Source organism: Microtus pennsylvanicus, chromosome 11 (assembly GCF_037038515.1).
Source record: "Microtus pennsylvanicus isolate mMicPen1 chromosome 11, mMicPen1.hap1, whole genome shotgun sequence".
NCBI classification, from domain to species: Eukaryota; Metazoa; Chordata; class Mammalia; order Rodentia; family Cricetidae; genus Microtus; species Microtus pennsylvanicus.
In genome coordinates, this window is record NC_134589.1 from 15,010,204 (window position 1) to 15,023,249 (window position 13,046).

Below are 13,046 nucleotides of genomic sequence, written 5' to 3' on the forward strand. Positions count from 1 at the left end.
TTTTCTTTCTTTCTCTCTCCCTGTCCCCTCTCTCCTCTCCCCTCCCCCCTCCCTTTCTTCTCTCTCCCCTCTCCCCTCTCTTTCTTCTCTCTCTCCTCTCTCTTTCTGTCTCTCTTTCTTTGAGATAGGGTCTTATGTAGACAATGTTACCCCAAACTTGCTATGTGGACCTGAACTTCTGGTTCTTCAGTCTTGGCCTCTCTAGTGCTGTGAATAGACGTATACTGCTGTACCTAGTTTATGTGGTGCTGGGGATGGGATCCAAGGCTCTGAATGTGCTCCACAGGTGTTCTGTCAACAGAGCTCTGCAGTCTCAGCTTCTGTAACAACATAGAGCAATTATAAGCTACTGCTGTCATGTATGAATGGTACAGTGAAGCATGTTTTTGGCGCATGGACCAATTCATTGGGATTCACTTAGAAGGTATTAAACAGGATTTCCCTATTTAGTTTTTACAATGTCAATATGCATTTAAAGAACATGCAGAAAAGTATATTGATTAAAATAGTATCCATTACTTCTGAGTTACAGGAACAGTATTGTAAAAGTTTTTGTTTGTGTGGTTTTGGTTGGGGAGCAAAGAAAAAGGATATCTGGCTATTTCCCCTTTGAGCAGCGTCATTCCAGTGAGCATTGTAGAGTTCGGGTGCTACTGTGGTTTGGAGGGGGAGAGGACTTTGGCAAGGATATAATGAGTAGTTGGGAGCTTTGTTGAAATTAAGCATAGACAACCATTCATTATGAGTACAACTTAGCAAGAACAGCAGGGCATTCTGTTACTACAGCTGGCCATTGCACTGATACTGTTACAGATGCTTGTTGCACATAAGCAATTCCTTTCTAATCAGAAGAAATTGACTTAATCCAAAGTGTGATAGCAGCCCTTCCACGAGTGGTTTTTCCAGTTACTGCTTCAGACACATATAAAAAGGGTGTTTTTATTTTGAAAAAATTTAAAAACATTTCTTGCAAAAATAACAGACATTTGTAGCCAACAGTGGCATACTGCTATAATTTCAGCATATATATAAGCCCAGGCTGATAGATCTTGATTTATAAAAATATTTATTTTACTTTGTGCATATGTGTTAATGTGTCTGAGTGTGTGTGTATATCTATCTATCTATCTATCTATCTATCTATCTATCTATCTATCTATATATATATATATATGTTTGGTGGTTTGAATGAAAGTGGCCCTCATAGACTCATATGCTTGAGTGCTTGAGTAAACAGAGACTGCGCTTTTGTTTCCTGGCAGCCCAAACCCTAATTACAGCACTGTTTGGCCAATGGCTTAGGTGTATTCCTAGTTAGCTCTTATATTTTAAATTAACCCATTTCTGTTAATCTATGTATCACAATGTGGCTGTCACAGATAATGTTCTGGCATCTTTCTCCTTCAGCGGCTATATGGTGTCTCTTTCAACTCCACCTTCTCTCTCTCTCTCTCTCTCTCTCTCTCTCTCTCTCTCACACACACACACACACACACACACACACACACACACACACACACACACACCTCTCTCTCTCTCTCTCTGTTCAGGTTTCTTGCCTGGCTTTACTCTGCTAAACCAATTGGCCAAAACAGCTTTATTTATTAACCAGTAAAAGCAACATATATACAGAAGAACATCCCACATCATGCTTGGTCCCCAGTTGGTGTATCCCATTGATGTACGGTTTGGAAAATTAGTGTGTCCTTGTTGGAGGTGTGTAACTGGTGGGTGGGATTTGAGGTTTCAGAAGTTCATACCGGGCCCTGCTGCCTGTGGATTGGGATGTAAATCTCTCAGTTACTGCCATGCTGGTCTGCTTTCCACCGTGATTATGATGGACTAACCCTCTTAAACTGTAAGCAAGCCCCTAATGAAATTATTTCCTTTGTAAGAGTTGCCTTGGTCATGGTGTCTTTTTACAGCAATAGAATCGTTACTTAAGATGGTGTGTGTATGTGTGAGTGTATGTATGTATGTATGTATACTATGTATATTGTGTATCTGCAGAAAGCCTAGAGAGGTCAGAAAAGAACATTAGATTCCCTGGAACTGGAGTTACAAGTAGTTATGAGGCACCACGTGGATGATGTTGGGAATTGAATTCTAGTACCCTGCAGGACCAGTCAGGTGCTCTTAATCAAATCAAAGGTCCATCTCTCCAACCCAACTAGATCTTGATTTTGAGGGCAACAGGGTTACATAAAAGGATTCTAATTCCTCCCTCAAAAATGGGCATTTATGGCATGATAGTTGAATCGCATCTACTTTGTGAACTCTGAGAGTAAAGGCTGTATCTTTGTGTCTATAGAACTTAAGATATTACTTGGTGTGAAGTGAATACTTAGGAAATGTCAAATGAAAGAATGAAACTAGGTCTTGTGATACACACCTATAATGTTAGTACTTAGGAAGTAGAAGCAGATGGATTTCTGTGAGTTTGAGGCTAGTCTGGTCTATATAAAGAGTTAGAGGTCAGCCAGAGCTACACAATGAGACTGCCTCAATAAAAAAGGATCGATTAGCCAGGTGGTGGTGGTGAACAACTTTAATCCTAGCACTCGGGAGGCAGAGGCAGGTGGATGGATCTCTGTGAATTTGAGGCCAGCCTGGTCTACAGAACTAGTTCCAGGATAGGCTCCATAGCTAGCTACTGAGAAACCCTGTCTCAAAAAATAAAACAAAACCAAGAACAAACAAAAAAGGGATTGGTTATTAATTGGTTCTATTCTCAGTAAGCATTTCAGGAAGGCTATACCTGTATTCATGTAAAATATAGAGACATCAGCATACTAATTCTATTAGGTACTTTAATCACAGCTGTCACAAAACATAGGGCAGGGAGAGTTTATTCTGGCTCTTGGTGTCTGAGCTGTCAGTCACAACATTGTAGAGAGGGCCTCGTAGAGCAGAGCAGCTCATATAATGATGGCCAGGAAGCAGATCACAGGGACAGGACATTCTGGTGACTTTTCTTCTGTACTGCCAGTATTCTAAGCTCATGAATTGATGCCAGCCACATTCAGTGTTGGTCTTCCTCCTTAATGAGTCCTTTCTGGAAACCATTGTAGAAACACATACACTAGTGTGACCCACCTTTTTCTAAGTAATTCTAAACCCAATAAAATTAACAGTGATGATTAGCTAAGTTTTAGATTATCTCACCATTTCAAGCCATTTATCTTTAAAGGATGTGGATAGACCATCTAGAACAACTTTGGAAGTACCGATTTAAGAATAATAAATGCTTGGAGGAATTTGAGATGAATATTAACATGATCAAAGTACTCTAGCAGGTAAAGCTATGTGTTTATCTCTAGGCTCATTAGGGACATTGTCTCTAATGGACTCTAGTGGTTATACTGTAGTATTAAAATACTGCATCTGTAGTTATTATTGATTAAAATTAGCACGTAATTGCTTAATATCTGAAGCTAATGTATTAATTAAAATTAGTGAAAATTTATAATAAGCATTTCTCTGCCTTTTTATATGTAGTATTCCAGTGAGGAGCTTATTAAATATTAAAGGTGGATAGAAGTCTGAACTCTTTGCCCTTTGCTGTGGCACCACTTACTTTATGAGCTCTCTCCTGCTATTTCACTCTACATTGTATGTGCATGTATCTCTTAAACATTTAGAAAACAAGAATGATTAATCCTAGCACTTGGCCGGGGGGGGGGGGGGGGGCAGAGGCAGGCAGATCTCTGAGTTCGAGGCCAGCCTGGTCTACAAGAGCTAGTTCTAGGACAGGCTCCAGTATTACGGAGAAACCCTGTCTCGAAAAACCAAAAAAAAAAAAAAAAAAAAAAAAAAAAAGAAGAAGAAGAAGAAGAAAACAAGAATGAAGCAGTCTTAGTTATACTTTCTGTAGTTTCTGTTACCAAAAATGATAGATTAAAAATATATGTGTATATAATATATATATATATATTATATACAAATTTCTCAGAAGCATACTTCCTTAGGTGAAAGTTTGTTAATAGTGATGTAGTCAGGAGTTTGTCACACTGAAATTCATGAATTCTTTGAACATTTATAGAGCAATCCTCCCTAAATTATTATACCAAGGATGGAAAAAAAAACAGAGCTGTGGTTCTAATCTCTGAAGTAGATTTCTAAGAAAAAAAGCAGTACAGTGAAGACTAGAGTATGAAAATAATTTACTTATACAAGTGAATAAAATTACTGTTTTCAGATCACATGTTGAAAATCTTCCCTTTCAAAATTACAAATATAAAGAGTTACTTTGAGGGCATTAAACAGTATATATAAAAACTACTTATATAAAAATTGGTTGGGGGGCTTGAGAGATGGCTCATCTGTTAATAGTAAGTCCTGCTATTACTGAGGACCTGAATCTAGTTCCTAGCACCCATATTTGGTTGCCCACACTTTCATGTATGGTTCTAGCTTTCAGGGTTCCAACACTCTTCTGACCTTCATGGGCACCTACTTGTGTGATGCCATAAACTCATGCAGGCACACACATACACAAAAAATAAACAAAAACAATTTTTAAAAAAAGCTGTTTTGAGTTTTGTGAGAGTTAGTGCCAGGAATCTAGGGCTGGGGAGATGGCTAAAGTCGGTAAAGTGCTTGCTGTGCAAGCATGGTAATCTGAGTTTGGATTCCTGGCACTTTTGTAAGAAAGATTAGGCATAGCACACTAACTTGTAATCTTAGTTTTGGGGAGTCAGCCCTAGTATTCCTAGTATTTCTAGGGCTTACTAGTATTTTAGAAATATTAGGGTGCTGGGTGGTGGTGGCACACACCTTTAATCACTGAACTCGGGAGGCAGAAGTAGGCGGATCTGAGTTCGAGGCCAGCCTGGTCTACAAAGTGAGTTTCAGGACAGCCAGAGCTGTTACACAGAGAAATCCTGTCTCCAAAAAACAAAACAAAACAAAAATACTAGGGCTTACTAGTGTCAGCTGGTCTAGCCAAGTGAGTATGCTTCATGCTCATCAAACATAAGGTGGAGAATGAGGTAAATATCTGGTAAACCTCTGGCCGTCATCTGTGTGCACACCTGCACTCACACACATACAATAATAATTTGGCCAGTTCTGATACTTCTTGCTTTAAATCTTATTTCTTCTAGTACTTTTAATTTTTCTTCTTTTCCTTCTTTCTGTCTTCTGTCTGTCTGTCTCCCTTCTCTTTCCCACTAGCCTCCGTGAGTGTCAGGATTACAGATGTTTACCAGCATGCCCAACTTTTCTGTAGTTTGTGATTTTTTTCATAAATTCATAAATAATCTGTATCTAGGTTTTACTCTTGAGTTTCCAGTATCATTTTTATTTTATGTATATTAATATTTTGCCAACATGTATGTTGGTGCACCATGTGTGTGCCTGTGGAGGCCAGACAGCACATTGGGTTCCTTGGAACTGGAGTTGCAGGTTGTTGTGAGCAGCTATGTGGGTATAGGAAGTCAAACCTTTGCAAAAGCAGCCAGTGTTCTTAACTGCTGAGCCATCTCTCTGCAGCTCTGACCTTTTCTTCTCTGTGTAAAAACCCTGACTGTCTGGAACTCACTTTGTAGACCAGTCTGGTCTTGAATTTACAGATAACCCTCTGCCTCCCAAGTGCTGGGATTACATGCATATTCCACCACACCCAGTTGATAGTTTGTTTTATTGTTGAAGAAAAATAATCACCATTTTAGTGAAGTTTACAATACTTTGAGTTCTGTTTTGTTCATTCAACAATTACCAGTTGAATGCCAATCAGATGCCAGGTACAGTGTATAGAATTCTGGGGATACTAAGATGTGAAGGGAACATGCATAACTTATGCTGTAAGGTGTTTGCAACCTGCATAGCCACATTGTAAACTTTAAACATTTCTAGTAAAGTGTTGTAATTCTTTGTGTAAGTATGGGCTGCTGTGAAAATGGGAGAGTTGAAAGAAACAGGTTCTAAAATGCTTGCTTCCCTTTTAAGATTGCAAAAATGAGTAGGTGAAAAAACTTGGGACAGATGCTTTGGGTGGAGGGAGGAATGTGAAATGTATGGTCAAATGAGAGATGGAATACCTTTGAGAATTATGGTCGGATCTTTTATTGTGCTAGGGAACTTAGCTGGGAGTTGTGGTGATGAGAATGAAGTTAGGGAGGTAGGTGAGCAGTAGCCAAGGTTTTGAAGAGAAAATAAGTTTGATCCAGAGATCTTTAAGGATGGAGAGGGGAAATGAGAGGGTGTAAGCAGGTGTCTGGAAAAATCACTCTATGTCCTGTGTTGGCACATGGAAGCTGGTGAGGCTTGAGACAGAGACCCAGTTAGAAGATTATAATAATTTCTGTGACTGAACTGGCTGGAGAGAAGTAAACAGATGAGGGTATCCCAGACTTTGTCATGTAGGCGATGATGGTTAAAAATATCCATTCACCTCCAGCTGCCCCTCTCTACTGGGCAGAGGAATGGGCCTAGGTCCTTGTGCATGCTGAACAAGGACTTCTGAACTACACCTCAGCCTTGTTTACTGAAAGTAAACTGGCGGAGGAGTAGTTTGGGGCTTTGTGATTTATTTGGGAGCATACTTAGTTTTGTGGACCTGAGGCTTAGAGTTCTAGATGTTGAGTTTTAAAAAGTTTAGATGTTATCAGAACTATAGAGTAAATGGCAAAGACCCAGGAGAATATCTGAAATGTGACGTTTTATTTATTTATTTATTGAGATGGAAGAGTTTTATTACTCTGCTAAACTATGAATTCTCTTAGATGTGTGAGCTCTTGCTATAGAAAAATAAGAATATCAATAATAGTTTACTTAGAATTTCAAAGTTAACAAAGATGGGCAATTTTTTTTTTTGAAACAGGATTTCTCTCTTATCCCTGACTGTCCTGGAGTTCTCTATGTAGACCTGACTTGCCTCAAATACACAGAGATCCACCTGCTTCTGCTTCCAAGTCCGGGGGGAATCAAAGGCATGCACCACCATGTCAGGATTTGGCTCTCTCTCTCTCTTATATACTAACCCATAGGTATACCGTAAAAGGGGACCTAGGGCATTACCTTAAAGAAACTCAGCCTTCATGGATGGAACACAAGATCTGGCAAAGAAGTCTTAGAATGAGATGATTAATTGATTGATTTATGCCATTTGAGACTATGCTGTTAAATAGAACCAAAAGAAGAGATAGCTTCCAAAAGAGTGAGCAGTCAGTAGTGGCAAATTCCCCTGTGGGATCAAATGCAACAAAGGATGAAAAGTATTCATTGACTGGATTTGATAATTAAGTCCCTGGGCTTTACATAAGTAATTTAGGTGCTGTGATGAGGGAAAAAGCTAAATTGTAGAGGGTTGAGGCATTGATGGGCAGTAAAGAAGTGGAGCCAGAAGATAGCTACTTGAATTTTCCTTATGAAAGTGCAGAGGTAGCTGGAGGGAAGCTTGGGTAGTCAAAAGAGACAAGACCAGGCTGTCGGTGGTGGCTCTCAAGGTCCATGAGAGGAAGTCAGGTCCAGAATGGAAAGATAGTCTTATACAAGAGAGCAGACTTTGTGAGTGAAGGATGAAAACAGTAAATTTATGGCAGGAAGTTTGGGGAATTCCCAGATTGTCTGCTTCTCTGAAGCTATAATCAGAATGAATGGCAGTTTAAAAATCATTGCTTTAGTTGGGCGGTGTGGCGCACGCCTTTAATCCCAGAACTTGGGAGGCAGAGGCAGGTGGATCGCTGTGAGTTCGAGGCCAGCTTGGTCTACAAGAGCTAGTTCCAGGACAGACTCCAAAGCCACAGAGAAACCCTGTCTCGAAAAAAAAAATCATTGCTTTATTACTGTTAAAGGCTATAATTTGAGACTTACATGTGTTGTGTGTGTGTGTGTGTGTGTGTGTGTGTGTGTGTGTATACACACATACAGAAATCAAGCCATTAGGATATATTGATATTGATCCTAATGGCTTGATTTCTGTACTGATAGAAGTTTGGGAAATTTTTGTAAATCCATTTTATGATTTAGTACTTTCGGTTATGGTCTTAGTTTTCATGATTGAATTTTTGTTTTTATAAACAAAACTGCTAGGTGTGATAGCACACACCGCCTTGTATCCATAGCAAGTTGCAGGCCAGCTGGGGCTACATAGTGAGACCTTGTCTCAAACCCACAAATAAAAGTTTGCTTTTAAGTTGTGGCCTAAGGAACGGCAGAGTCTTGTCAGTACCTTAATCCCTATACTGATAGTGTTTAATTTATTCAAAAGTGATTAGCTATAGTTCGGCGTATTAGATTTATATTAAATGAATTTTATATGCTAAACTTCAATTACTATAATAAACCTCTAAAACTAGAAAGTATGTAGGGATTAGTCAAAAATTATATTCATATTTTATATATTTAATTATAAGAAAATTAAGGTTCTTTGTTTTTTGAGATAGGATTTCTTTGTGTAGCCCAGGTTGTTCTGGAACTTGCTCTGTAGACCAAGATGGCCCTCAGTACCACCTGCCTCTGCCTCCCAAGTGCTGGAATTAAAAGGGTGTGCCATCACCCTTTGGCTCCTTGTTAAGTTTGAATTAATTATGAAGGCTGGAGAGATGACTCAGTGGTTAAGAGCACTGGCTCCTCTGACAGAGGATCTGGGTTTAGTTCCCAGCCCCTCCATAGCAGCTTGCAACAGTCCGTAACTCCAGTTCCAGGGGATCTGATGCTCTCTTGTGGCCTCTGTGGACACAGGTACACCTGTGTGTTCATATATTTATGCATAGAAACACTCATACATGTAACATTAAATAAATTAAAATTTTTTTAATTTATATTATCTGTATGAATGTTCTGCATATATACCTGCATGCCAGAAGAGGACATCAAATCCTATTAAAGATGGCTGTGAGCCACCATGTGATTGCTAGGAATTGAACTCAGGACTTCTGGAAGAGTAACCAGAGATCTTAACTGCTGAGCCATCTCTCTGGCCCATAAATACTTTTTTTTTTTGAAACAGGGTTTCTCTATGTTGCTTTAGAGCCTGTCCTGGATTTCACTCTGTAGACCAAATTGGCCTCATCACAGAGATCCGACTGCTGGGATTAAAGTCATGGGCCACCACCACCGGCTCATAAATAACATTTTTTTGTTTTTGTTTTTAAAAATTATTTATTAAAAATTTCCACTTCCTCCTATCCTCCCATTTCCCTCCCCCTCCCCCTCCCTCTCCAATCCTAAGAGAAGTCAGAGTGCCCTGCCCTGTGGGAAGTCCAAGGCCCTCCCCGCCCCATCCAGGTCTAGGAAGGTGTGCATCCAAACAGACTAGGCTCCCAAAAAGCCAGTACATGCAGTAGAATCAAAACCCGGTGTCATTATCATTGGCTTCTCAGTCCGCCCTCATTGTCAGCCACATTCAGAAAGTCCGGTTTGATCAATCACACGCTCGTTCAGTCCCAGTCCAGCTGGCCTTGATGAGCTCCCATTAGATCAGTCCCACCTCTCCATGGGTGGACGCACCCCTCACGGTCCTGACTTCCTTGCTCATGTTCTCCCTCCTGCTCTTCATCTGGGCCTTGGGAGCTCAGTCCAGTGCTTCAGTGTGGGTCTCTGTCTCTGTCCTCATCCATCGCTAGATGAAGGTTCTATGGTGATATGCAAGATATTCATCAGTGTGGCTATGGGAGAAGGCCAGTTCAGGAACCCTCTCCTCTGCTGCCCAAGGACCTAGCTAGGGACAAAAAGGCAACCTGCTGAATGGGAGAAGATCTTCACCAACCCCACATCAGACAAAGGTCTGAGTTCCAAAATATATAAAGAACTCAATAAACTAGACATTAAAGCTCTAATTAACCCAACTAAAAAATGGGGTACTGAACTGAACAGAGAATTCTCAACAGAAGAACTTCAAATGGCCAAAAGACACTTAAGGTCATGCTCAACCTCCTTAGCGATCAGGGAAATGCAAATCAAAACAACTTTGAGATACCATCTTACACCTGTCAGAATGGCTAAAATCAAAACACCAATGATAGCCTATGTTGGAGAGGATGTGGAGTAAGGGGAACACTCATCCATTGTTGGTGGGAATGCAAACTTGTGCAACCACTTTGGAAATCATTGTGGCGGTTTCTCAGGAAACTGGGAGTCAAGCTACCTCAGGATGCCACAATTCCACTCTTGGGAATATACCCAAGAGATGCCCAGTCATACTACAAAAGCATTTGTTCAACTATGTTCATAGCAGCACTATTTGTAATAGTCATAAATACATTTTTAAAGTGCTGAATTTGATGATTTTTGGTAGATTCAGAATGTTGTGCAAGTATTCACATTACAAGGTACTCAGATTTGAGATATTTTAAATTTAATTTACCTTTAAATTATATTTACTAATGAGTGTGTTGGGGTGGGGGGTACGGAGATCAGAGCAGACAACTTTCAGGAGTTGGTCCCCTTCTTCTATCTTGTTGGTCCTGGGGATCAGACTAAGTAAGGTCAGACTGGCAGCCAGCAGTTTTTTACCTGTTGTGCCATTTAGCCAGCATATGGGAGACCCACCTTGTCACTGAGCTGTTGATGTTTAGAGGAAGGCAGATCTCTCCTGTAAGGTTTCTGTGGTGTTTATTTTTTTTCTTACTTAGTTTTTATTCATAATCATAAACTTAACTCTGCAATCCAGCTAGACTTGAAGGGGAATGAGGAAAATATGGAACACAAAGAACTTCAGTGAGAGCAGAGATTACAGGGTACTGCGAGCAGATGGGGCTGGGGTGCTCTCCTGAGCTACAGAAGGAATGGTCTGGTGGGTAAGAAGCCCGCAAGTCAAAAGAATTAGAGTTGTCCACAGTCGGAAATGGTGATCTTCTTGCTGGTCTTGCCATTCCTGGACCCAAAACGCTCCATGGCTTCCACAATGTTCATGCCTTCTTTCTTCCCAAAGACCACATGTTTGCCATCCAGCCACTCAGTCTTGGTGGTGCAGATAAAAAACTGGGAACCGTTTGTGTTTGGTCCAGCATTTGCCATGGACAAGATGCCAGGACCTGTATCTGTGGTGTTTAGATAAGAGCACAGAATGTTAGTTTTTTAAAATCAAATTATATCAGGAAACTTTTATTTATGATCCTTTTCTATAGACAGTTATTTCATCCTTAAATAGATATGTCAACCTGAATTTATGTATCTTCTCCTTAGAGCCATTTTCCCCATTACCACCGAGTTTCTTCAAAAACAGATCTTTTTATTTTTAATTCATTTTTATTTGTCTCTTTCTTTGTGTGTGTGAGGCGCAGACGTGTGCATACATGTGTATTAGCACTCACCTCTGGAGTTCAAAAGAGGGCATTGGATCCCTTGGACTTGGAGTTACAGACATTTGTGAATAGTCTGACCTGAGTGCTAGACAACTATGGTCCTCTGAAAGTGCAAGTGCTCTAAACCACCAAGCCATCGCTCTAGTCGTTTATGAAAAATTTCCCTCTTAAGAGTAATAGATCTTGGTGAAAATGGGAATTGGTTCCCAGTTAAAGTCATCAGATTTGCAGTTTTGTTCCTCTGCTGTTACTGGTAATAATTGCTAAGGTTACAGTCGTTAATAATCAGCTTCTTTTTGTTGGCTAGACTATTAAAAGTGTACTAACTACCTCATTGTAGTTAGAGTTTAATTATCCACTGCTGTTTTCAATGTTTAAAAATGAAGTAATCCAGTCTTTCCATTTTAATTTAATTTTCCCATGTATTTGTTTTTGTTTCTTTACAGTACTCTGTGCAAAAAACTTGGTGAAAAAGGATTTTTTCCGTAAGTAAATTAACTTTACTACAATCTTGTCTATCCTGTGTAGATTTTGGATGAGTTGTATTTTCAGAACTTCCTGTTTAGGGATTCAAAACCAGACTGTTATTTTATAAATGCTATAGTTCCAAGTCATTTAGCCCCAGACTTATCTAGAGGATTTGAGGGTTTGTTTTACCCCCTTTCTCTATCCACGTCTGCACATCTATACAAATGTGTGTATGCAGATAGATAAATGCAAGTGTTTAGGTTTCTAGAAAGGGCTTAAAATTTTTTGTTAACACTGTCTTACTTTAACATTTTAAGGAAAATTCACCTCTGCATTTAGGATTCATTTGGAGGTACAAAATTGAGTCTGCTTGTAGTTTCCAGAGTTGTAGGAAAGAAACGACTGCCAGTCTCCAGAGCAGGCACCAGTTCCGCATATATAGTCTATTTGCCAATTAAATATAGTTTTCTTTTCTATTTTAGGACAGGGTTTTGCTATGTAGCCTAAGCTGGCCTTGACTTTACTGTTAGGATTACAGGGATTAACAATGCCTAGAAGTTGTGAAAAATTTTGTAGCTTCTTTTAGGATTAAGTTTTATGAGAGAGGATTAGGAATTCCCTTTTATGTATTAAAAATCTTCGGCTTGAGAGAGGGCTCAGCAATTAAGAGCACTGGCTGTTCTTCCAGAGGACCCAGGTTCAGTTCTCAGCACTCATATGACAGCACACAGCTTCCTGTAGTTCTGATTCCAAGGGATCCAGCACTCTCACACAGACATACATGTCGGCAAAACACCAATGCACATGAAATAAAAATAAGTAGCCAAGTCTAGCCTTGAATTCCTGAGCCTGCTGTGTAGTCTCTGCTAGCAGTTTACTAGTGTGCACTACCACATCTAGCTCTTTCTTTTTTATTTTAACCTTGTAATTTCATACTTTGCATTAGCTTTAAATTGTAAATAAAAACTAATTTTAGTCAAAAATTTTGCATGTAAAATGTTTGAAATTAGAAATAATTGTTTTATTAGATTTTTAAGTCTAAGTTCTGTCAGCTAACAAACATGTTTGATGTTTAGTATGACACTAGGTAATTTCAGGTTGGTTAAAAGAGAGTAAATTCTCAGGCCTAGAGAGATGGCTTAGCAATTAAGAGCTCTTAGCTGCTCATCTAGAGGATCCAGGTTTGATTCTCAGCACCCACATGGAGGCTCACAACCCTCTGTAACTCCAATTCCAGGTGATCTGATGCCCTCTTATGACCTCCACAGGCACTGCATGGATGTGGTACACAGGGATACATGCAGGCAAAACATTCATACACATAACAAT

At 39.7% G+C, this 13,046-nt stretch overlaps 1 protein-coding gene across 3 annotated transcripts in view; it reads left to right on the forward strand.

Annotated features, from left to right (window-relative positions):
* Smurf2 (SMAD specific E3 ubiquitin protein ligase 2) overlaps positions 1-13,046 on the forward strand; it is a 102,687-nt gene that overhangs the window by 32,238 nt on the left and 57,403 nt on the right. For 2 of the 3 annotated variants that reach the window (XM_075990322.1, XM_075990324.1), the window contains exon 2: positions 11,696-11,734. The exons of the other annotated variant lie outside the window; for it this stretch is intronic. In XM_075990322.1, coding sequence (XP_075846437.1) covers positions 11,696-11,734 — 39 coding nt within the window. The remainder of the gene's footprint in view (positions 1-11,695; positions 11,735-13,046) is intronic. 3 annotated transcript variants of the gene reach the window in all.